At 35.8% G+C, this 25,695-nt stretch overlaps 7 protein-coding genes across 7 annotated transcripts; 5 read left to right on the top strand and 2 right to left on the bottom strand.

Annotated features, from left to right (window-relative positions):
• Nucleotides 1-1,497: 1,497 nt before the first annotated feature.
• RO3G_16999 (uncharacterized protein) lies at nt 1,498-7,256 on the top strand (the record flags this gene model as incomplete). Its single annotated transcript, XM_067671583.1, has 12 exons — nt 1,498-2,019; nt 2,087-2,602; nt 2,673-3,014; nt 3,080-3,214; nt 3,277-3,474; nt 3,528-5,762; nt 5,815-5,974; nt 6,115-6,443; nt 6,497-6,616; nt 6,788-7,039; nt 7,095-7,201; nt 7,247-7,256. The coding sequence occupies 12 exons, from the start codon at nt 1,498-1,500 to the stop codon at nt 7,254-7,256; spliced, it is 4,926 nt and encodes a 1,641-aa protein (XP_067527873.1).
• A 581-nt stretch (nt 7,257-7,837) lies between these two features.
• Nucleotides 7,838-10,006, top strand: RO3G_16998 (uncharacterized protein; the record flags this gene model as incomplete). The annotated part of the gene is made up of 4 exons (XM_067671582.1): nt 7,838-8,400; nt 8,454-9,208; nt 9,290-9,879; nt 9,995-10,006. 4 exons carry the CDS (start codon nt 7,838-7,840, stop codon nt 10,004-10,006), a joined length of 1,920 nt encoding a protein of 639 aa, XP_067527872.1.
• A 605-nt stretch (nt 10,007-10,611) lies between these two features.
• On the bottom strand, nt 10,612-11,541 carry RO3G_16997 (uncharacterized protein; the record flags this gene model as incomplete). Its single annotated transcript, XM_067671581.1, has 1 exon — nt 10,612-11,541. The coding sequence occupies one exon, from the start codon at nt 11,539-11,541 to the stop codon at nt 10,612-10,614; it is 930 nt and encodes a 309-aa protein (XP_067527871.1).
• A 1,962-nt stretch (nt 11,542-13,503) lies between these two features.
• Nucleotides 13,504-13,808, bottom strand: RO3G_16996 (uncharacterized protein; the record flags this gene model as incomplete). Its single annotated transcript, XM_067671580.1, has 2 exons — nt 13,504-13,658; nt 13,715-13,808. The coding sequence occupies 2 exons, from the start codon at nt 13,806-13,808 to the stop codon at nt 13,504-13,506; spliced, it is 249 nt and encodes an 82-aa protein (XP_067527870.1).
• A 1,807-nt stretch (nt 13,809-15,615) lies between these two features.
• RO3G_16995 (uncharacterized protein) lies at nt 15,616-18,123 on the top strand (the record flags this gene model as incomplete). The annotated part of the gene is made up of 6 exons (XM_067671579.1): nt 15,616-15,809; nt 15,949-16,181; nt 16,251-16,283; nt 16,342-16,540; nt 16,595-16,679; nt 16,735-18,123. The coding sequence occupies 6 exons, from the start codon at nt 15,616-15,618 to the stop codon at nt 18,121-18,123; spliced, it is 2,133 nt and encodes a 710-aa protein (XP_067527869.1).
• An 858-nt stretch (nt 18,124-18,981) lies between these two features.
• On the top strand, nt 18,982-22,167 carry RO3G_16994 (uncharacterized protein; the record flags this gene model as incomplete). Its single annotated transcript, XM_067671578.1, has 8 exons — nt 18,982-19,184; nt 19,234-19,272; nt 19,319-19,424; nt 19,493-20,233; nt 20,315-20,775; nt 20,838-21,014; nt 21,068-21,321; nt 21,371-22,167. The coding sequence occupies 8 exons, from the start codon at nt 18,982-18,984 to the stop codon at nt 22,165-22,167; spliced, it is 2,778 nt and encodes a 925-aa protein (XP_067527868.1).
• Nucleotides 22,168-22,480: 313 nt separating this feature from the next.
• On the top strand, nt 22,481-25,450 carry RO3G_16993 (uncharacterized protein; the record flags this gene model as incomplete). Its single annotated transcript, XM_067671577.1, has 4 exons — nt 22,481-22,714; nt 22,769-23,807; nt 23,848-25,349; nt 25,412-25,450. 4 exons carry the CDS (start codon nt 22,481-22,483, stop codon nt 25,448-25,450), a joined length of 2,814 nt encoding a protein of 937 aa, XP_067527867.1.
• Nucleotides 25,451-25,695: the final 245 nt, after the last annotated feature.

Raw genomic sequence — 25,695 nt, 5'->3', positions numbered from 1 at the left:
ATATATAACATAAATCTTTTCAAAAAAAGAAAAAACCTTAGTACTGCATTATTCGAGGTATTTATTTAAATGTATATTAAATAAATACATGTATTTGTGAAATGGCCTTATGGAGACATATGGTCGTCTGTTTACGTTTAACTGAAAGTCTAAATTATGAGTCTGGCTTAAAATTACAAAATAAGATTTTTATTTTTCCTTTTACTTGATTGAATGTGTTTACCATTATTAATTCGATAATTTTACAGAGTGCATTTTTAATGCAACAAATATAACTATGTAGTTTATGATTTTCTTTTTCGAATTTAGAGCTTTCTCAGCATCATTGCACAATCTTATCATTAACATTCAGCTTTTAGTCAAGTTGAATAGCTGAATTACAAGACTTGACTTAAGCATGGTTAAAAGAATTTTTGGAATACTTGTATCCTACTTGATCAAAATGAAAGTATAAAGCTTCTGCTAATTGAGTGCAATGAATTAAATGACCATAAGTTGCTAGAAAAATTAACTTACAGCCTCTACTGACTCCCGAGCTTTTAAATGTCATCAATATCTACAATATACCAAAGTGCATATCATCAACAAATGCAATAATCTACTCGTGTTGAATGTTAATAAAACTAACACGGACTAAACTATGTTAAAACTGGAAAAACTCTTTGTTGGCAGCCCTATGTTACTTGAAGACTGCATGGTTTACAGTGACTTCCTATACAGCAATGTATGTGTGTAAGCGATTTGGGCTTTAACGCCAGCCTTTTATAATAATAACTGTAGAAATAATAAAAATTAAACTGATTCACTTGTATAATGTATTTTTGATATTCTAGAGATGTTATAAAAGCATCTAGTACAGCTTATTATTATAGCCATTTTAGACGCATGACATATAACATTAGTAGCTGCTTAATGCGAGAAGAATTTGGGGATCTTTTTACCACGCTTGATGACAATAGCATATGCTTTTCTTAATAATAGTTGCTTATACTGGACTTTTTTTCATTGTACCTCATTGTAAATATCCATTCTTGACTATAGCGAGTAAGATGAATTGGTATTTTATGATTTGAGTCATATATTCTCTGAATACTAACAATATAGGAAATCTGACCTTGACCCATTCAAGATAGTAAAGCTGTAAATTATTTATTTTATTGATTAAAATAGACGCTTATCGGTTAGATGTAGTATAATATGCTATGATATGCTTATCATTGGGTGATGAGGCAAATACTTTGTATAAAAAAGGAGGTAAAAGTCCGGTATTTCATTCCGGCTACAAAAAAAAAAATAATAATTAAGCTGGGTAACTAAATTGTGACCCAGCTAAACTTTATAAAAGATTCCTTCTAAATATGATCATTCGATCCTTGTTCCTGTTACTTTTTTCCCTTCTCTTTTCTCTCTCTCTCTCTTTTTTTATTAATATTATTATTTTTAACACTCAAAAAAGAAAAAAGAGCCCCCAATACTATTGATTTAATTTAAAAAATAATGAGTGATAGCCCAAGTGTAAAAAGTCGTATTTCCTCTTTGTCAGCAGCAGGCTTAGCTGCTGGAACAAAAAAGCCAGCAAGCACTAGAGCTACGCCAAGCGCACGAGCTACTTCTACTACCAAATCATCTGCAGTAAAACCTACTTCTCGTACATCAACTATTTCAAAGGCCCCTGCTGCGTCTTCCACTGCAACAACAACAAGAGTTCCTAGTACTCGAGCAACAACAACGACAACAACAGCTAAAAGATCCTCTGCTGGCAGTGCAACTTCTTCAGTAAGAAAAACAGCAGTACCTTCTGGTAGGTCAACAACAACTACATCAGGGGCATCTGCAACCAAAAAAATTGCTTCTTCACCTACTGTTTCCACTACACGAGCTGCACGACCAAATTCAATGCCAGCCAGTTCAGCTCGTAGACCATCCTCCGTTACTTCTCCTTCAGCACCTGCTAAACCATCTGCTACTTCAACCAAGTCAGCCGAACTTTTGGCGGAGTTAAAGAGCTTAAAGGAAAAGGTAAAAAAAAAAAAAAAAAAAAAAAAGAAAAAAATCTTGAAGAAAAAACTGAATTTTATGTCAAAAGAATGAAGAAATGGAAAATGCGTTATCAGAAAAACAAGCCTTAATTGATAGTAAAGAAGCTGATTTAAATGCTCTTAGAGAAAGATTAGCACAAATGGAAACTGGTTTAGTTACCCCTGAACAGTCTGTAACCCCTACTACAAGCACTGAAGAAGGCCATAAGGATGCAAAAGAAGAAGAAGAAGAAAAAGAAGAAAAAGAAGAAAAAATCAGTGATAATAATAATGAAGTATTATTAGAAGAAATTGAGCAATTAAAGATTAAGATTCAAGAGCTTGAAAAGACCCGTGATGAAGCTTTGGAAAAATCAAAAGAAACTGCATCTGCATGGGAGGAAGAAAAAGCAGAATTGATTAAGAAGCAAGAAGAAGCTGAAGAAATCTTGCGAGAAAATATGGAGAAATTGAGAGAAAAGCTGGAATCTGAAAAAGATGACTTGGCTCATCGCATTCGAGAGAAAGAAGCGGAAATTCTCAAACTCAAAAAGGATATGGACGAACTTCGTGAAAGCATTCAGGTTGGTTGGGGGATTTTTTTAAAGAAAAATATGCATGAAAAAAACCAGTAAATTAACCTAAATTGGTTAGGATATGCACAAGTCTCATCAAGCAAGATTAACTGGATTTAGTAATCAGTTAAATGAACAGCACGCCCATCAGATGAATACACTTAAAGAGGATTATGAAAACCAATTAAGCGCTCTTCAAGAAACATTAAAATCATTGCAAGAGCCTGCTGCTATAAGTACTTTGGAAGAAGAAAAGGCCACGCTGCTGTCAAGGATTGAGGAATTGGAACAGTTATCTTCTGAATCCTCTGCTGTACATGATAATGAATTAGCTGAATTGAAAGCTCAGTCAACTGCCCATTTAAAGGAATTGATTTCTCAGCATCAAGAACAAATTGATCAAGTGTCCAATGAATTAAGAGTAAAAAAAAAAAAAAAAAGCAGCAAAGGAAAAAAGGACCTTGAAGTTAAATTTTTGTTGGTTAGGCTGAAATGAATACCTTGAAAGAAAATTATGAAAAGGAAGTCGAGGCCTTAAAAGAAGCTCATAAAGCTGAAATGGACCAAGTGCAAGCTGCTATTAATGAAATTGAAATCAAAAAGATTAAAGAAGAAACAGAGGTAAACACATTTTTAGTTATATTTTTTTTATTGACTTTATTAAATGGGTTTCCTTATCTCAGACATTCATCCGTACTCAATACGAGAGCCAGTTGAATGAAACAAAGACTCAACATGATATGCACATTCAATCATTAAATGAAGAACAGCAACGCATAAAGAAAGAGATGGAGAAATTGGATGCTGAGCATCAGGAAGAAAAGAATCGTCTTAAAAATGAATATGAAACACTCATTGAAGAATCAAAAGAGAAAGAAAAGGTAAAAAAAAAATTACATAAAGCCCTTTCATTAATTTTTTTTTACTATAACAGAACCGTATTGAGTCAGAATATCAACAAAAATTAAAAGAGATTGAAGAAAGCCATGAAAAAGAACTTACAAACCAAAACTCTCAAGTTCGAGATACACTTCAATTGGATATTGAACAGATTCGTACAGAGCATGCTCAAGCCTTACAAGAGCTTGAGGAAGCTCATGCCAACGCACTCAAGGAAGCCAAGAACACAGCTGTGGCCAATGCACGTACAGAGACCGAACGTGAGCTTCGTGCAGAGTTCGAGTCTCAGATAGAAAGTCTCTCAGTGAGTCATCGCCAAGCCATAGAGCAACTTGAGATGCACCACGGTAGAGGGATGGAGCAATTGGAATCTGAATTAAAACTCGAAATCGAAAAGCAGACTCAGTTGGCTGTGGAGTACCAAGAAAAGCTAGACAAGCTTGTTTCTGAACGTGATGGTCATTTAGAAGACATTCGTAAAGAGATGAAGGATGCCTTACAAACCGTACATCAAACTGAGCTAAATCGACTTGCCTCTGAGCATGAGTCAAAATTAAACGAATTGAAACGTGATTATATCCTTCAACGCGACCGTGAAAAAGAGGCTTTAGAAGAAAAGCATCAACAGGCAATTCAAGAGATGACGACAAGTCACCAAGAAGCTATCAAGGATCTAAAGGAAAAGTATGCTTCTGCCATATCTACTGGAGAAGTGTCTGGAGAGGATGCAAGTCAAAAAACGCAAGAACTACAAGATCAGCTTGCTAAAAATATGAAGCAGTTGCAGGACGCTCATGCTAAAGAGTTAGAGGCTCTGAAATTGCAAAATGAACAGCTCAAAATGGAGCATGAGACTGCTATTCAGTCACTCAAGCTATCTCATCAGCAGCAGCTTGAACAGGCTCTCGCTGACAATCAGATCAAGTCTTCAAATGAGGATGAAGCATCAGACCTCAAAACTCGTTTCGATGCAGAAATTGAAAAGCTAAAAGAATCACACGCTCAAGAACTCGAACAATTGAAACAAGCACACACTCAATTCCAGCAAGAGATAGTCGCGGTAGAAGATCTCCAAATAGCTCACAGGGAAGCTATTGAGCAGTTGAAACGAGAGCACCTAGATGAAATTTCTAAGCTTAAGGACGGCAGCATTGAACATGCGGAAGAAAGTCGCAAGGAACTTGAACAAACACTTAAAATACAGTTGGAAACTGAACTGGCTAATCTTAATGCCAAGCATGAGTCAGAGATTAGCTCGCTTTGTAAACAGCATGCTGAAAAGTTAGAAAAGCTGGAAATGACTTATGAGGAATCTCTCCGTTTGTTAAAAGAAGAACATGCCAAAGAAAAAGAAATCACTGCTGAAAATCATCAAAAGACACTGAAAGAACTTCAAGCCAAACACGAAGAAAAGCTTGAGAGTGCCATGCAACAAGTTGAGACCTTAAAAAACTCTGGTAGCAGTGAATTAACGGACATTGTTAACAAGTACGAAAAGGAGATTGAATCCCTTAAGGCTAGACATGTACAAGAAATAGAACAGTTCAAGATTGAGCACGATACGGCCATTATGGAAGCCACTAATAAACTCTTGAAGGAACACGAACAAGAAAAGGAACGTTTTGAGCTCAGTGAAAGACAGCATCAAGAAGCTCTTGAAAAGCTAACTGAATCACATGCATCAGCTTTGAAGGCTCTTGAAGAAGAACATGCAATTAAAATCAAGGCTGCTATTGAGCAAGAAGTCAATTCATCTAATGAATTGAAGAAAGCTGAATTTGCTTCAATGAAAGAAGAAATAGACAACAGGATAGAGTCCTTAAAGAAGGAACATGAGCTTGAGATACAGTCTCTCTCAGAAGCCCACAAACATGAAGTTCAATCCTTGAGACAGACTTGGGAAGATCAAAAACAGGAATTCCATAATTCCATTGGCACCAAGTTGCGAGAAGAACACTCGGCTGCTCTCTTGGCCCTTGAAAAAGAGCATTCATTGGTGATTGAGACCATGGAAAAGAATTTGAAAGACCAAAATGATAACGAATTATCTGCTTTGACCAGTTCTCACCAACGCGCCTTAGAGCTTATCGAAAAGCAACACCAAGAAGATGCTGAGACCCTCAAGGTTGAGCACAAGGAAGCTGTTGAAAAATTGGTGTTTGAGCACAAACAATTCGTTGAGAACCTTCAAACATCTCATAATGAAATGGTTCAACAAGTCAAGACAGAAGCTGAATCCAAATCAGCTTCAGATATAGAAAAAGCAAAGGTAAAAACAAAGAAAGAGCAAAACAGCCTAGTATTTATGCTGGTGATGTTAGGCTGAAATTAAGGAAAATTATGATTCCATGCTTCAAAGATTAGCTAGCGAGCATGAGTTGAAAATTCGAGAATTAGAAAAAGAGCATGAAGCAGCTATTAACAAATTGCAAGCAAAATTAGACTTACAATCTGAATCTCTTCGATCTGAAATTGAGGCAAGTATATATAATATTGTACATAACTTTGTATATATTGATAAGCTTTCGTTATTATTTAAACGCAGGCTGAGCTTGCGGAAAGTTATGAACTGCAAATGGATAAACTTGTCTCTGAACACTCCGCTACTATTTCGCGTCTAGAAAATCAACTGAAGGAATCAATGGCCTTAGTACAAGAAACGCAAGAAAAAGCTGATACAGACCGACGTGTATTAGAAAATCAATACCGGGAAAGACTAGCTTCATTAGAAGCAGAGTATCAATTACAAGCTGAAAATAATGTCAGGACAAGTGAAGATGTTACAGAAAGAATGCAGAAAGAAATTGAAGATTTGCAATTACATTGGAATCAAGCGCAAGAAAAGAAAATCCTTGCGCTTGAACAAGACTATCAACAGCGATTGAATTCAATTAAAGAAGAACATGAAAAGGCATTAGCTTCTGCGGTTAATGAGCCACTTGCTCTTGTGGTAAAAAAAAAATGAAAAGGGAAATGAAAAAAAAGGTCTAATGCTTTAATTAGCAGGAAGAAATTAAAAAGAAAGATGACGAAATAAACCAGCTTTTGGCAAAAGTAAACAACAGCGAAAAACTTGAAGAAGAATTGAATACATTAAAGGTAGCCTATGATAATTTGATTAAAGTAAAAGATCAAGAAATCAAGGAAGTGGAAAAAAGGCTACAAGAGGCACTATCGTCTGGAACAGATCAAACAGAAGTAATTCAAGCTTTTATTTAAAACAAATAAGATTTGAATCTCAAATATATTACATAATAGACAAATGAAAGTAGTGTACAACCTTTTATATCTCAGCACCAAAGAGAAATCAAAGTTCTTGAAACTCAATTCCAGCAATTGCTAGATTTAAAAGATAAAGAACTGGAAGAGTTTGCTTACCGCTTAAAGACAGTAAATGCATCGCAAAATAAGGACATGGAAAACTTGAATGAAGAATTCAAGCAAAAGATTGCTAGTTTGGAAGCAGAGTGTCAAGCTAAAGAGGATTCACTGAAATCAAAGGTACTGGAAATGAGATGGATGACTGCGGAATTTGAAAGCACAGAGGTACAAAAAATAGAAATATTTTTTCTAAATTTAACTTTTAATTGTGAACCTCTAGGCCAAGTTAAAAGAAGAGAGTACAAAATTGCAGAAAGTGGAGAATGACAATGACCAGCTCCGAACAGCACTTCATCAATACAGAGAAGAGAATGAACAGTTATTAAGGTAAGCCATAGAATCATTTTAAAAGTGATATGATCTAACTTTTAGTTCAGGTTGATTCATCAACTACAAGGTGAAATGCATCGCTTGCGCTAAGAAAAAAAAAAAAAAATTCAACTAACGCACGTGTAAAACAAAAATAAAAAAAAAATACATATTTATTATTCTCACAAAAACGAATTTTCTATTTTTTTCCCTTTTTTTCCCTGCTTTTTTTTTTTTTTTCTAATTTGTAAACAAGCTATGAATATTGTGACTCCTACCAAGGACAACTCACTAGATTCTAGCCACGATGGATCCATTATACCCCTTAAACGTACTAGAGCAAAAAGAAGTTGTGATTTTTGCAGAAAAAGGAAAGCCCGTTGTGATGCGGACCATTCTGTACCGTGTTCAAATTGTAGAGCAGTAAATTGATCAATGATTTTTTTTCACTTTTTTTTTTAACTGTTTTTGTACAAAATAAACTTAAGATCTAATATCCAACTTTTTAGTGGGGATTTAAATGCGAATTTTTAACAATTAGAAAGAAAAGAGGACCTCCTAGCTTGTAATGCCTTGAGACAAAATCGACAAAGAATTGAAAATTAACCCCCTTTTGGTAGATATGTGGAAAACTTAGAAGCTCGATGTAAAAAAATGGAAGCATTATTAACTCATTTAACCAATAAATCCATACAAGAGATTGAAGAAGACGATTTTTCTGTTGAAAGACTCGTTCAACATCAAGAAAAGTACAGTAGCGAAGATGATGACGATGATGATGATGATTCTTCTTTTGATGATGAAGAGGATCTGTATCAAGAAAAGCCTCAATACCATTCAATGGAAGAAGCCATTGCAAATTTAAACTTGGAAGATTATGATTCTATTAAATATACAGGTGTTTCAGCTGGCATACAGCTACATGATAAAAATCTATTTAAAACTAAATCATTCATTCAATGTCCGGGGCGCCAAGATGTTGCTCTCCAAATGATGCCTCAGAATGAATTATTAGTTGTGCAGAGAAATGCTTCTTCATTATCAGGAAAATATACACGACTTGATGTTGGATTTTCATTAACCAGTTCAATATTTGATGTAAAGAAGGAAAAAGATGAGGCACCTAATCACCGCTCGTTACACCTTGCACCTGGCTCACTTTTACAAAAATCGGATAGTTTACCACTTGGTTCGACTAATAAGAAAGCCTGTGATTTGTAAGTATTTGTTGGTTTTATTATTGTCCTTAATTTAATTTATATAAATTTAGATATTTTACACACATTCACAAATTTTTACCAATCGTGAACAAAACAAGATTTGAAGCACATGATTTAAAGCAAAATAATATCCTTGCACAGGCTGTGTTGGCTATTGCATTCCGCTTTGCGTCACGTCATTTTCCTAAACGATTCAAAAAATCAGACGTGTATGCGGATACCTATTTTAGAAAAGTAATGGTTCGTCTTCAGGATTCCTATCGCGCATGTCTTCGTCACGTTCAAGCCGCGTTATTAATGACACTTTATTTGGATATGGATGAAACTGATGTGGAATCAATGCAATGGCTTGTTCTTGGTAAAGCAATTCGTATGGCTCAAGATATCGGATTACATCGCTCTTGCTCTAAATGGAATTTACCTCCTTCAGAAATTGAAACAAGACACCGCGTATTTTACGCTTGTTATGTCCTCGATCGTTTAATGGGTGCTCGAGCAGGGAAGCCACTGACTATATTAGACAGAGATTTTGATACAGACTTTCCTGTACCTCATGAAGTTTACGATGACCAAAGGCCCATTGGTCCTTCTGTTTATCATAGCTTTATCGCTCTGATAAAATTATCCGAAATCTTGGGAAGAATCCTAAAAGCTTTATATGCTCCGAATTCTAAACACTCAAACTCAAATGCTAATCTAGATGACCCCACTATCTTAGCCGTTTTTGATCGCCGACTAAAAAATTGGAAGGCCCAGAGCCTAAACGAAACACCGGGTGGCAGTGCAATGTCACAGGCTGAAAGAGGTAAATTTATATTTTTTTAGCAAAAATTTTTGAATTTTTTTGATTGGTTATTCTAATTATATACTCACTAAATTTTACCAGTTAATTTATTATTATTTTATTACACCGTGATGCTATTATTACACAGACCATTTATTGAATCATCCTCAACACAATATGATGCACTGGCTACTGAGTCGCGTCAGGCTTGTGAAAATGCTGCTTATAACATTATGGTTATCATCAAGCAAAAGCAATCATTTATGGCTGATCCAGATTCTTATGCTCCGTTGTGTCTTCCTACTGCCTTTGTCTATTCCATGTTTCAGTCTTGTTTAATTCATTTAGCCCTTGTATTACAAAATAAGGATTCATTACTTCGACTAAGACGACTTCAGTATTCTGTATTGCTTTTGAAACAGCACGAAGTACAGTTATCATCTGCTCAACGTGCTCATCATATTTTGACAACGCTAATGAATATTCATAATATTCATTTGAACAATTTGATTATAGATGAAGATGAAAAATTTTCCCTTCTTGAAGATCAAGATATTACAATCGATACTTTTGCCAAAAAAAATGATACCTGTCCTGAAAATCAAATTCAGAACGATATGCCAAAGTCAAGTTATTATCAACGCATGATGAATACCAGTATTATAGGCGGTATTACGTCTGATTTACATCAAGTAAATGACCACAGTAACGAAAATTCATCTCAAATACTCAATCAGCTCCTGCCCTGTTCAAGCACTGATTCAATCCAAGAAAATTCCTCCTATCCAAAGCCCTTGAATAATTCAGGGCTTTATTTAATTCCCGATAATGAAACCTTATTTGACAAATCAGCTCATCAAACAACAAACAATTTGCACCATGTCATCACGCAATCTTATCCTCCCAATGCCTTTTCTCATCTTCAACAAACCAATACACCACTTTATCAACCACAATCACCTTTTACTGCTTATGATCTAAATTACACTTCTCCTCCATCCCTTGCAGCATCCACATCAGATAATGGCCATATGTCTTTTGTGCCTACTCCAGCTGCAATCGTCACCCTCTCTCCTGCAAACCTCGACTGGGGTGGTTGGGGTGATCACATAAATCAGTATCAGCCAACACATCCTCCAAACGAACGCAGTTTTTTGTATCAGCGCCATTCTTAACACAATTAATTTCAACTATGTCTTTACAATAAATCCAACACGAACTAGGTTCTCTCCCCTCCTCTCTTTCTGTATAAATATATATAGTCACCACTGATATATAAATATGTTAATAAAGTACAAAATACATTACATATACAATTCAAAAGACTTCTTGTACACAAAAAACAAATCTGCAATCACTTTTTTATTGTTCTTTCAAACTTGATTTTAAATTAGCAGTTGAATAAAAATTAAGAATTATAAAATTTAATCAAAGAGACCGAAACCCATATCTTCATCTTCGGATTCTTCTTCTTCAGCCTTTTCTTCGGCAGCAGGAGCAGAAGATTCAGCAGCGGCAGCAGCAGGAGCAGCAACAGCAAAGGCATCAGGGTTGGCAATGAATTCCTTGAGTTGTTCAGAACCAGGGAAAGTGTAGTCAGAGGCAACAGAGACAGCCAACAAGTTCTTGTAACCGTTGATGACGGAGTGAGGAACGGAGGCCAAAGTGGGGTAACCGACAGCCAAAGAGATGGAAGCGATTTCACGAATGGCAGACATCAACTTGGCAACCAAAGCAGATTCTTCGACATCCAAGACTTCAGGAGAGAAGATGGTACCCTTGTCAAAGACTTGAACAACACCCATACCGTAGGTGAAGGGAGAGATGTTCAACATGTTCAAAAGAGTAGCTTCGGAAGCACCAACCTTTTCACCAGCTTGAACCAAGGAAACGTCAGAGACGATTTCAATGGTACCACGAGCAATCTTGGTGGGGATACCCAAAGCTTGGAAGAAAGAGGTCTTACCGGGTTCCATACCAGTGTTACCAGCAGGGACGATAACATCAGCGGGAGCGACGGCACCAGCACGAGCGGGAGCAGCAACACGGTTAGAGACGATCTTGTTACGGATGTCCTTGAGGTCACCGTTGGTGAAGACGAAACCAATGTTACCCTTGACAAAGTTCAAAAGCTTTTCCAATTCAGGGCGTTCACCAATGAGACCCTTCAAAGCACGACGGACCATGGTGTTCTTACCCATGAGAACAGTAGCTTCACCACGGAGAGACACACGGATTTGGTGCATTTGGTTGGAGCTGACGTTGTCAACGTTGACAATGAAGATGGATTGGTAAGTGTTCAAGTAGTCATTGAGCTTTTGGAAGTAAGCGGCCTTGGATTCTCTCTTCGACATGTTTGATAATTACTGTTCGAGGACTTTTAAAGAACTGGATTCATTTGCGTTAATGGATGGATGGTTGCATGTATGTCTTTAGTTTATTTACCTGGCAAGTAAGAGGAAGATTCATCACTTTTCCATTTGCGCTCTTGTTAAGTGCGGATTCTATTTTGACAGTCCCTCGGGCAAATTCGAGCTCAGAATTGACACTTGTGTTATTTGTCACTTTTGATTTTTAAGTATTTGTGCACGGACATATATTTAAAGAATTGCTAGTCCAAGTGATATCCTATTTTAAAATGTATTTCTCTTTACCAAGAATATATAATTTGTATTTATTCAATAGCTGTAATGAAATATCACATTTTCACGACTTTTCTATTTTGGCCTCGTTTTAAAGAGAATGCTTATACTTGCAAAATAAGCAACCTATATTTCAATAAGATACAGTAAAATTTTAAACGCTGTTATTCAAGCATACTATATTCAGTACCACTCCAATTTAAGCTATTATTTAACAAGACTACAACTACTCTCATTATAATATTTATGAGAAGGTAGCAAATCTTGATTCAATTTACATCTCTTGCTGCCTGTCCATCTCTTTCTTTACTTGGAAACATTTCCAAGTTTTAAATTTATTATATTCAAACATAAGGTGGTGAAGGAAGAGAGCTGCATGTTGCTTTGAAGGAAAATGTTTCTCCCAAGAATCCGCCTAACAGCGACAACGTTGATTTAGTAGATAACATGATTATTCGATCCATTGCTGATGAAACTTTCCTAAAGTGAGTTGGACATGTGTGCCCAGCGAAGTGAGGATAAAATGGATTGCGTAGGGCAAGATATGAGAAAAGATGAGTGTTTAATTATCAAATACCCATTAGGCAACAAGAGGAAAATAGTCAGAGAAAAAGGAAGTGTGTTTTGCAGCAAGATGGGTCCATTCTCCACACGCAGAAAATAGAATAATTGTGCAAGAAAGAAAAGCTGCTTTTTTTTTGGGACAAGCAGAAAAGCTAATGAGTAGAGGCTAATATTACAAATAGTATCTTCATACTGAGGATTGTACAAGTATAAAATTAATTTAAGCGAGGATAGTTAAGAGATTCTATTGTTCCGAGACGACACAGAAAGTTATGGTCATCCATATCTTTTGACAATCAGGAATAGACCGCCTAAATGGACTACTCGCAATCTAAAAAGGTTTGGGAGACTAGCAGAGATAGAACTCAAAACTATTGCAGGTATTGGATCAATTGGATTGCAAAACGCTGGAAAATCAACGTTACTCCGAGCTATCTCAAATGCTTATTCAAAGCAAAGAATCCATGTCTTTACTACTTCGCATCCTTTTGTTGACAAGATTGATTGTGCAAATCAGCATCAAGTAACATTAGCAGGCGATTTCAATTTTATTGAAAGCGCTCATCGTAATATGAGTTTAGCTCACACTTTCCTTCGCCATGTTGAACGTGCAAAGCTTTTGATTTATGTGATTGATATTAGCGGCCCTTCACCTTTTGACATTTTAAAAACGCTTCAGCAAGAATTGAAAACATACAAGCCTGGTCTCATAAAAATTCAATCACTCGCCATTCTAATAAGGCTCCAGCTAAAGAAAACTTGAAAAATACTTTAGTCTCAACACAAAAGTATCCCTACCATACATGTCTCTACTAGATGTGAAAGGGTAGATTAAAGTTAACTTCTGTTTTACGCAAAGAAGTTGAACACAATTGAGCTGAAGAAGAGATTTTTTTTTAAAAAAAAAGCTATACAAGTGTTGGAGGATGATAACTAATGTAAAGAATTTGCATCCTGTCAAATTGTAATCTTAAAAGACGAAATAGCAAATCTTGGCTGTAATTGTTTAAATATAGAAAGGCGTTGAATAAGTGTATTAAAGCATCGCATTCTTTTTTTTTATTTGATCTTGCTGACATGTTTGGCAAACTATTAACAAATGATATATATTTAAGCTGAGGCTGCAAGTTCTTCTGCACGCTTTCTATTTTGAACCATGACTTCTTTCTTGGCGGCAATAGCGGCTGATTGTCTTTCTTGCAGATCATACATGAAATATCCAACTGCACCAAAAACGCCGGCAGCTAAGGCATGGCTGCTAGGATCTGCAAAATGAAAGTTTTAACATAATCATTTCATACATAAAATCAACTGTACTCACTGGAAAAAACAGGGCGTTTTTGAAGACCAAGTGCATATGTGCGAACGAGAACGCCGAAAGCAGCAAAACCGGAGACACTACCAATCAAACTCATGTTATAATGCAACAAAAAAAAACTAACAATGAATGTACAACGACTCTTAGAAATTTATTTCGGCCCTGCTTTCTTCCAATTGCAAAAAAATTGTATTTCATTTTGATTGGATATGACGACAACATTTGAGGCCGGCAAAGTCCGAGAGTACTATCTGCATGGCAATTCTGGATTGAAAGGATGAAGCTAATCTTTGTCTTTTGGATATAGCATATTTTAGTAATTAAACAAAGGAAAGAGAGCACAAATGAGTTCACATGATTCATTAGTAAAATTTTACCCATTTTCTAATACTATTAATGATATATATTGCTACTGCAGAGGAGACAAATCTATATTTTGTAATTTTTCAATATACCTTTCGTATGTTATATGAGCAGTAAGATAGCAATAGATATTGTATTCCATAAAACAAATACACAAAGGTGTGATAATCTATAGAGACCCAAAAAGAGCGTCTTTACAAAATAAAACCTTTTTTTTTTGTAAATAAATAGTTTATTTTTATTTATAAAATATAATATAATAGGAGTCACACGTCTGAGAGCGGTGTGAACCAAAAGAAACAGAGTTTAAGCGATGAAGCATGCTAGTCAAGGTCGAGCCTGCTCCTTTTGAGGGTGGCAAACTGCGACATAGCACGAGTGATCAACTGTTTATCAATAAAAGGAAAGCCGTCAATAGTAAATCTCTAGTGGGCACGCCAGATAACGGAAAGCACACAGCAGCTGAGAGCCCAGAGATCAGTATTGTTAACAAAAGGAAGCCGCTAAAAAGACTAGAGGATTGAGCATACATCATCTTGAGTGAAAGTGAGGTGTGGACTAAAGAAGTTGAAAGCATCTATCCATACTCTCCATTTCCTGGGACAGCGCACGAAGAGGTGTTGTAGATCTTCATTATTAGCAGAGCAAAATTTGCATTGTGAAGAGGTCAAACCGTTATCGAATTTTGAGAGAAGTGACTGACTAAAGAGTTTACGATGGAATAGACGATACCATAAAGGTCGGCTTTCAGGCGAAACAGGCATTTTCCAAAAAAGTGACCACTTTGAAGTTGGTATTGGTGACATTGCCGATGATGGTAGAGATCGCTGTATTAGAGACAACCGAAATGGATTGTCCATCTTCATAATAAAACCGACTGCTCATTTTTTAAAAACAAAACCGTCCTTTGAAGAAAAGAAAGCCGCCCTTTGGAGAAAATGAAAGCCGCCTTTTGAGAAAATGAAAGCCGCACTTTGAGAAAAATTAAACCGCCCTTTGAGAAAAATTTGACCGAACTTTGATTTTTTTTATTAGCCGCCCTTTTTTCAAAAAAACCGCCCTTTGGTATTGGAACGACTGTATGCCCTAAAATTATCAAAAAAGGAAGAAAGCAAAGGCATTTTTACTATTCTGTACAACTGTACCTTGATGAGTTAGACGATTGATAAATTGTTTTGTTTATTTCACAGCTAAGCTTAAATTTAACATTATAAAGCATGGTGTGCGTACAAGCAAAACACGCAGCCCCTTTTTCTCTAGAATAATCCGTGACCTACTATGGATATGTTAATAGAATGATTTCGATCTTTGACGCTACAAGATAGGAAATGAATCATATTTGGTTTTGACGTGTTATTTGTGTCATAGCTTACTTTTGGATCGTCGGTTAATTTTATATCCGATATACTTAAACTAAGGATATGTTATAACATTCATCGTTCTGACATAATTAGCACAAATACATTACTCAACTATATATAAATGTGGTATTAAAGAGAACTAATTGCCGTTTTTTTTTTATTTGCTCTTATATTTAAAATATGTCAAACCCTACTCATTCTAGCTCTCAGCCTCCTATTACAAACGTAAATACCGTAGTTGATAACCAAGGAACTCAGGAAACTACACAGTTTGGTACCAAAGTTGATACACGAGACAGTTTGACAGCTGGTGAGCGTGGTCCTATCATTATGGAAGACTTTGCGTTTCGAGAAAAGATAACTCATTTTGGTACGTAACAAAATAAACTTAGACTTTTGTATGTGTATGTGCACTCATTTTTATTGTTACTGTATTTTAATAGATCATGAAAGGTAGTTTCACAGTCCCTTTTGCATTATTTGTATAAAATATTAAAAAAGTTGTTATTTTAGAATCCCTGAGCGTGTTGTTCATGCCCGTGGCTTCGGTGTTCATGGTTACTTTCAACCTTACAAGGATTGGTCTGAATTGACCTGTGCTAAATTCCTCTGTGATCCCAACAAGAAAACACCTGTATTTGTCAGATTCTCTACTGTCCTGGGTAATAGGGGTTCCTCTGATACTGTTAGAGATGTTCGTGGATTCGCTACTCGATTTTATACAGAAGAAGGAAATTTTGATTTAGGTAACTGAAAAATTAAATTACGAGAAAAAACAAAAATGAAGATAACACTTCTTTTTCCTTCACATCTAGTCGGTAATGATGTTGCCCCTTTCTTTGTTCAAGGTAAGATTACGAACATTACTAAGTTTGTTATACCGTGAATTAACGTATATATTCGTAGATGCCATCAAATTCGTTGACTTGATTCATGCTGCTAAGCCTGAACCAAACAAGGATGTCCCACAAGCTGCGACTGCTCATAATACAGCATATGACTTCTTTTCTAGACAACCCGAATCTATCCATACCGTACTTTGGGCTTTGTCGGGAAGAGGCACCCCTAAAAGTCTCCGCCAAGTAGAAGGTTTTGGTGTTCACACGTAAGAAAAATAAAAATGATAGGGAAAAGAATATAACTAATCATTATTCTTTAGGATGCGTCTTATTAATGAGCAAGGCAAATCTGTATTTGTCAAATTCCATTGGAAGCCATGCCAAGGACTCAACTGTCTTGAATGGGTAATTAAAAAATTTATCTAGATGTATCAAAACTAAAGACAGATAATATGTTTAGGACGAGGCAAAGAAGATCAATGGTAATGATCCTGACTTTCATCGTAATGACATGTATACTGCTATTGAGAAAGGGCATTACCCTGAATATGAATTTGGTGTACAGATTATTCCTGAAGAAGATGAGGACAAGTTTGAATTTGATCTTTTAGATTCCACCAAAATTGTACCTGAATCACTCGTACCTGTCACTCCATTGGGCAAGATGGTTTTAAATCGTAACCCTGATGATTTCTTTGGAGAATCAGAACAAGTGACGTTTCATGTGGCTCACATCGTTCGTGGTATTGGAATCACGGATGATCCTCTCTTACAAGGTCGTTTATTCAGTTATACTGATACTCAAATTAACAGAATGAACAGTGCCAATTATCATCAAATTCCTATTAACCGTCCTATTACTCCTGTTCACAACAATAATCGTGAAGGCTTCATGAATTTCAATGTTCATAAAGGTGCTGTCTCATATTATCCCAATGCGATGCAAAACAACAAGCCTGAACCTGTTTCTCCCAAAGATGGCGGATACATTGAACCTCCTCAAAGAGTTAATGGTATAAAACAGAGAGGCAAACATGGCAAGAAGCTTGAGTATTTCGCTCAGGCCCAGCTTTTCTACAACAGTTTGACGACTCATGAACAGCAATTACTTATTAACAATACTCGCTTCGAGCTTGGTAAATGTACAGACCTCAATGTTCGTCAAAACTTTGTAACTCTGTTGAATCACGTTGATTTTAACTTGGCTGTCCGTGTTGCCAACGGCATTGGTGTCAAAGCCCCTGAGAAGCCAGCAAATGAAAATAAGAAACAGACTAGTGTCGGTCTTTCAATTGAAAACTATAAAAGACCAAATCATATCAAAGCAAAGACTGTAGCCATTATTGTTGCGCCAGGGATCGATGTCAATCAAGCTAGCGACATGTACAAGTTCCTTTCAAATGAAGGTGCTTTGGTAGATTATGTAGGTCCTACTGTTGGAGATTTTGAAGGTTTGCCTATCAAGCAAACTTTTCTTACAAGCAGTTCGGTTTTATATGACGCCGTCTTTGTTCCTAATGGTGAAGCTGATGCATTTTATAAAATGTTGGAGCCCTGCCCTGCCTTTCCTTATGGTGAACCAATTCAATTTATCTTTGATACTTATCGCCATGGTAAACCCTTAGCTGTTTCAGGAAACGCTACTGGTTTACTGAAAGCTGCGCATGTTCCAGTTTACAACAGTAAAGAGGATCAAGAAAAGTATGGCATTTGCACTGCAGATGACTTGAATCAACTCAAGGCGGACTTCAAAAAGGCCATCATCATTCAGCGATTCTGGGCCCGTATACCACTTGATCCTGATGCTAAAGAATCACCTACCGCCGCCAGTATTGTCATTGAAAACTAAGATTCTTATAAATAAAATTATATAATGTACATATATAACTATGCATTTAAAGTTTTGTTCTATTTTGATAAAATCCGTAATAAAAATAGAATACAGATACAATATATGGACTGATAACAAAAAATATGCTGATTGTAAGATAGAGTCAGCACCACATATTCTGCAGTTAAAGTATTTTTTTACGAAAAGGAGCTTATATAGGAAATGACCAATGTTATATTTTTTTCCCTTACTATTGAGTGTACAAATCAAATGTTTTGTTATTCATAATTTCTCCTTTTTCTTATTTCAAAAAGCTCTGTAGTTTTATTGTTATTGAATATTACACTGTTTCTGTAGGGTCATGATATCAATAATAACAATAAAAATGCCCTTTGATGGTAAATATTAATGCAAATACATAAAACAAATGTATAGGGTACATGTTCTTTGGCATGAGAATCAATAGCACAGACTTTTTTCACTGCCCTTGATCTATTCTGTTAAAGACATCTTGAAACAATGAAGGAAAAAGAAAAAAGAATCTTTTTTATGACAACTACGTCTATGGTACACTGTAATTTCGTTTCGTTTCGTTTCGTTTTTTTTTCTTTTTTTTCTTTTTTTTCTATTTTTTTTCTATTTTTTTTCTTAAAAAAAATGGTTTAAATGATAATGAACAAAACTTTCAATCAGAAATCCAATCTTGTATCACCTGTACGACAAACTTGCTATTTGAACACAAGGGCTTATTGTAACCAAATGAGGTAATGCGAGTTAAACATAAAAAATAAGCATTCAAAACCAAGCTCTTTTCTTCTTTTTTTTTTTCCTTCTTTGTCCTACTTTCAAAAAAAAAGGCATATGGAAAGGCTAGTAATGCCTAGCAATGACATATCCAATACAACTTCTGGATTCCCTTGTATTGGCATATTTAAATTTTTGTGTGAAGAGGAAGAAGAGCCTTTGCCTGGTTCACCTGCACAAACAGCAAAATCACCTACAGGTTTTACAACACAATTGATATTATGTACGTCGGTTGGATTTGCATGTTTTTTATTGTTTTGCTTTTTACGAGTCAGGTAATAGGTCTGTCATTTTAAATAAAATATTTGTATTGATCATTTGTAGATGGAGTAATATTTATTCACCAAGACTTCGAATGAAAAAGTAAGTATAAAAAATAAAAAGTACAGATTTAAATAATTATCATTAGACATGCACCTGAACAGTTACCCACCAGCTTCTTTGGTTGGATTATACCCCTTTTAAAGACACCCAACTCTGTTATTATGGATAAAGTTGGATTAGATGCAGTTGTGGTAAATAAAAAAAAAAATTGACAGGTCGAATTTTTTTGAAAACTGAAACACTTTTACTCCCCCTTTAGATGTTACAATTCTTACTGATGAGTGTCAAATTATTTTCATTCTGTGGATTTTTCGGAACTGTCGTATTATACCCAATTAGTAAAATGGGCGGCGATTTTACTAATAGCACAAATCCAAACAAAACTACATCTACACTGACAATTGATGCCACGCATTCAGTATCCTTTTTATGGGTTTATTTATTTTTCACTTATCTCTTTGTCTTTGCCACTTTTTATTTCACCTTTCTTAATTATCGAGATTATGTACGTATTCGACGCGAATTCTTGTTGAGAAAAGCAAAGACCTTATCAGCTAGAACATTGCTGGTCACTGGTATCCCGCCTCATTTAAGATCAGATCAAAAGTTGGCAGAGTATTTTGAAAAGCTTGGAATTGGTGTAGTTGAATCGGTCCACACCATACGCCATGTGGGCCGCTTACTTGAATTCATAAAGGAGAGAACACAGTATCTGCGACAGTTAGAAACAGTATATGCCAAATATCTTGGAAATCCCTCACATGTTCCTCATTATGATCCGGATGAATTTCTAAGTGAGGATGGACCTAGTAGACTAGCGATCGAAAGAGATCGACCGACAGTGCAAGAAAGCATCTTTTGTGGACCTCAGCTTGATGCTATTGATCTTTATACGAAGAAGTTCGATCAAGTAGATGAATTGGTTGAAAAGGCGCGGAAAGTAGGGAAGTTTGCTCCTACAAGTGTTGGATTTGTTACATTTGAGGAAACGATTAGTGCTGTAATGATAAAAAGTTCGAGATGAACCCCCCCAAAAAAGGAGAATCCATAACAAAGAATTAACATTTTCTTTTGTTTATAGTATGTTGCATCACAAGTATTGATTGATTCTACACCTTTTCGACTTCGAGCCCAATTGGCGCCTGAACCTAGAGATGTCCTTTGGGAAAATATTGCAATGCACGGAAGGGAACGATTGATACGCAAAGTTCTAGTGATGTTTATTTTATTATTCTTGGTGTTTTCTTGGTCAATTCCGTGCAATTATTTGTCAGCATTAACATCTACTAAATCACTCAAAGCTTATTTTCCCTGGTTATTAAAGCTTGCAGAGAAAAACAAGATTTTGAACCAAATCGTGGCTGGATTCATACCTACTCTTGGTGTTGTCATCTTTTTCTCTGTTCTTCCTCTTATTTTCAACAGTAAGCACTCATATGGAAAATTCAAGTTTGTTTGTATTAAGGGCAATTTTGCTATAGGTTTAAGTGTGATTGAAGGATTTACAACAAGAAGCGAGTCAGAAGAATCATGTTTTGCAAAGTAAAAATAAAATAAAATATAAGAATAGCGTGCGCTTGCTGTAACTAACATTCTTTTAATAGGCAGTTCTTTTTCTTATTTTTCAATGTATTATTATTTATCACAGTTGCAAGCACTTTATTCAAATCACAAAAGGACATATTTGAAGATCCAACAAAGATAGCTAATATATTTGCTTCTAAGCTGCCAGAAGTAGCACCGTTTTATATTAATTACACCGTTCTTCAAGGCATCATGCTGTAAGATATAATTTTACATTGATTCTACTTTTCTTGCTTACTTCTTTTTATAGTTGCCCTATTCAATTGCTTCAAATTGGCCCTATTCTTGTTCAAAAGTTTTATTGTTTTTTCTTGTGTAAAACACCGCGCGATTTTGCTGAGGTCTATGCTCCACGCATGTACAATTTTGGGTGGGGATATCCTGTGCCTGTGTTTATGTTTGTTGTTGTCTTGGTTTATTCTACTATATCACCTTTAATTTTGGTATTTGGTGTTATTTACTTTGCTATGTGTTATCTTGTATGCAAATATCAATTACTCTACGGTAATGCGCTTCATTATAAAATAGGAGAGCGAATACTAACCCTAAATAGTCTACTTCCATTCTTATGAAGTAGCAGGTAGAATGTGGCCCATGGTATTCTCACGTATCATTATTGCCTTAATTATCTTTGAATTAACCTCCGCCGGTTTATTCACATTGAATAAATCATTTACAATGGCCATCCTCTGTGTTCCTCTCTTGTTCTTGACTGTGATTTACAAGATTGTAATGGATAAAGCCTATCAACAAAGTACCCAATTTTTGCCTCTTCAATTATTGTCCGAGAAGTTTGGACCTATGACAACGGCTGCACCCATCTTGAATGGTGGCAGTAGTAGTCATTCAAGTTACAAGAGTCATTATCAATACAGCCAAAATATGATAGAAGAAGAAGAAGAAAATAATAGAGATAAAATCAATAGAATTCGAAAGAGACGCACTGTATTGGATGAAGATGATTATGTTGCTGAGCCTAGAAAGACAACTGATTTTAGAGAACCACCAATGACTTTATTGACCGGCATACTGAATACAGGTATGAAGCAATATGGTCATCCGGCCTTACTCGGTGTTTTACCTCAGCTCTGGCTACCTATGAAAGTCGACAAAGCAGTTAGTAATAGTCGCGGCATTGCTGATGACGAAGAGTTTGCCATTGCCATAGATCATAAAAAGCCAATGGAAAATCAGCCTTTGTTGCCATCTTCCTCCAGCAATGATGAAGAAGGGGGATTAACAGATGAGGAAGAAGAGGAAGACAATGCTAATGCGTACTTTCATCATCCTGAAAGGCGTCTTTCGAGAACGTCAAGTAAAATATCATATGGAACCATGCACCCATCATAATAAAAGGGGAATTATAAGGAGCTGATACATAAACATGTGTAATTCATTTTTTTTAAAAAGGAGTAATAGTAAACACATAATAAGGTTAATCTCCTATTTTTTAAAAAAAAACTACTTGGTTAATAAAAAATAATACGATTCATAAACTCTTTCTTTTCTTCTTATTTTTTTCTCCTTTTTTACAACACACTCCACGCATTGCCCTTCCCCTTCCTTTCCTTTTTTTATTTATTTATTAATAATGTCAATATATTCGGATCGATTAGAAGAAATTGATGAAGAAGAACACTATATGTCTGAAGAGGAAGAACTGATGAACGAGGACGATGATGCTTCTTCTGTATCTTCACCGTCCAGTATTCCCGACGATAATATCGACTTTGATCTTGTTTACGCGCTTCATACATTTGTTGCAACTGTTGAAGGACAAGCATCCGTTGTTAAAGGAGATGCGCTTAATTTATTGGAAGATACAAACATCTATTGGTGGTTGGTTGAGGTGCTTACTACAAGCGAAGTAGGCTATATTCCAGCAGAAAATATTGAGGTAAACACAATACAGTGCCTTATTATTCATTAACACCAACTTCTTTTATGATAGACACCTTATGAACGATTAGCAAGATTAAATAAGCATCGAAATGAAGAAATAACTTCCCCAGTACATTATGATTTATCGCCCTTATCCGAGCTCCATCCCTTAGCAAACAATACTCGACGCGTCACTATTGCAGATGAGTGTGATGTGTTTCATTTTGAGGTAGAGTCTGAGGGAGAAGAAGATGATGAAGATGAGAATAATGGGATGGAAATCTACACTAAAGAAGAAGACCAAGTAGAAAATGAGGAAGAAACGAGACAATCTATGCTTATAGAAAATACTGAACATTCGCAAAATATGTACCAAGACAATACCAATATCAATAAGGACGCACAATCAGACATTGAAAACTCCAAAATTGAACAGACAAACCAAGAAAAAGTTGAAATGGAAGCGCTACAAGATACAACGCTGCAAGAAATCCGTGTATTTGCAGGCAATATCAACCAAGGCCCTACATTTCATACATTCTCCATCACTCATCAGACGTCCGCAGATGAGCTTGTCAGACTGGCCGTTAGTCAATTTGGCCTTCAAGAAGATCATGATCACTCGGCCACAATTGAGTATTATGTAGCTGTTCAGGGCTATGATGGAGATGAGTACATTTTGTCTACTCAAGATAAACCACTCTCAATTTTCAAAACCCTCACCAATTCATTTACAACTCCTATGCCCTCTGTTTCGCACGTTCGACGAATATCTCAGCAATCTATGAATTCTACATCAACCAAAAGACGACGATCAAGCAGCTTTAGTAACTGTGAACAAACAAACCATGAAGAAGACATCGTAATTCGATTCTACTTACATCAACGTATAAAGCGAGCACATGAGAATTTGGTTTATATCAAAGTATCACTCTACCCAGAAACATATAAGCAAAAGAAGCCCCATCAAATGGATCGCATGGATAAAGTGATTGCTGTCAAACAAGAGTCTGTAATTTGGCAACTTATTGAAATCGCATTGGAGAAATTCCATGTACCTGAATCAAAGGATAAATATAAACTATCAGTCAATAACCATCAAGGCAAAGGTAATGATAAGGAGATATTGTATAAGAATAATTAACTTAGGGAGAAAATATATAGAAATTGAGTTGGATTCAAACGAAATCATGTTTAATGTACTTGAAAGTCTATCAAGCAATATGGTTACAAGCGAATTATTATTTATTTTACGCAAATCAACAAAACAACGTAAATATCGTTTTATTCAACAAGAGGCTAGAAGGCCAAGTTTTCTTGACATCCTTATGGATTCTTCCCCTAAAAATGATAAAGCACGTTCTAGTGAAAGGAGTATAAATACGCAACAGAAAATGGTCCACTCTTCTTCTTCTTTATTCCATTTCAATAGACGTTCCTCTGCTCCAGAATCTGATTCTTCATTTATGGAACCTGTTCCTATGGCAAGATCTAATTCAAATACAATGTCACCAGTAACAGAAAAAAGAAAAGAAAGCTTAAAACAGCAATTCAAGAGGCTTGTCGGTTGGGGTTCTTCAAATGCTACAACAGCGGCAACAACAGCGGCAACAGCAACAGCTCCAGCAAAGGAGCAATCATTGTCAGTGGTGACTTCGGATGTTTCTACTAATCCAGATAAATCAAGACAAGGCTCTCAAGACTATAACAACACAAGCCAAATTGAGGTTATAAGCCAGTCACCTTTGTCAATGAAGTCGAATGAACCACCTGAGGCCCCCTCAAGTCAGGAATCTGTTGTATCCTTGGCTAGTGCTTCCACCCACGAGATAAAGCAAGATTCCGAGATAGACACTCAGGAAGAACAACATAAAGAAGGGGTTGAAGAGGAAAATAAGGGTGAAGAAGAGGAGAGTAAGAAAGAGGAAGAAGAAAAACCATCTGATATTCAAAAACAATATACAATGTGGATTAATAATCAGCCTAATGAAGCAGAAGCGACACATAATAATTCATCCTCTCTTGTTTCAAGCATATCGACCAGTAAAATTTCTCTGGAATCAGAAATATCATCTACCCAACAAATGATTGCTACTACTAGCAGTATTACCACAGTATCCTCTATTCATTCTAATAATATAAAAGAAACCGCGACCACTGTCACTACTCCAGTTAATCGTGGTCAACAGGAAGATCTTGATGATCTTTATTTATTAGTTGCTCATGGTGTTGATTTCTTAAAGACAAGAGAGAACACGAAGTGGGAAGAGGAAGGTGGATATGAATTTCATCCATGGAATCGACCTCAGAGCTCATTCGCTGTTAGACCCAAAGACAAGTCAGCGAAAACGCATCAATCTAGCAAATCTTTGGATCAAAAGCCTTTATCTCCACCTCTAACACCTAATCCCCAACAGTTTTATCAACAAACAGATGAACAACAAAAAGAATTAGCCATGTCTATGGCTAAGCGTATCTTGAGCGGAAAAACCGATGAAATACCTACCAATAATAATAGCAATATTCCTAATACTACAGCTGAAGCTTCTGTTTCTACTAATAATGCTACTTCTATTAGCACTAATACTGATAACCCTACCCCTACTAATAATAACAATAATCAAACTAAGCCTGAATCATTAGATGACGAGGTAAAAAATAACTTTCTTTTCTTTATTGTTAAATATATCTAAAATAATATAAATTTGTATAGGAATTACAAAGGATAGTAGCCGCTCATATTGTTTTTTAATAAAGTGTATCTATCATAATTTCTTCTTCTTCATTCGTCGCTACTTTTTCGTACTTCCTTATCTTTATCTTCCTCCAATAATCTATTAAGCAGGATATCGGTATTCCTAATGTGCCGCCTGTCAAATTTGCAAGTATATCATGTGCATCAAAACTTCGATACTTTTTATATACAGAAACATATTTAATGTTATAGATATATGTATTTCATTATCTTAGTTACCGGCAATATTCCTTGTATTAATT

Source organism: Rhizopus delemar, genomic scaffold (genome assembly GCF_000149305.1).
Source record: "Rhizopus delemar RA 99-880 supercont3.24 genomic scaffold, whole genome shotgun sequence".
NCBI lineage: Eukaryota > Fungi > Mucoromycota > Mucoromycetes > Mucorales > Rhizopodaceae > Rhizopus > Rhizopus delemar.
Note: the sequence above shows the minus strand (reverse complement) of the source record. Positions and strands in the feature narration are given on the sequence as shown.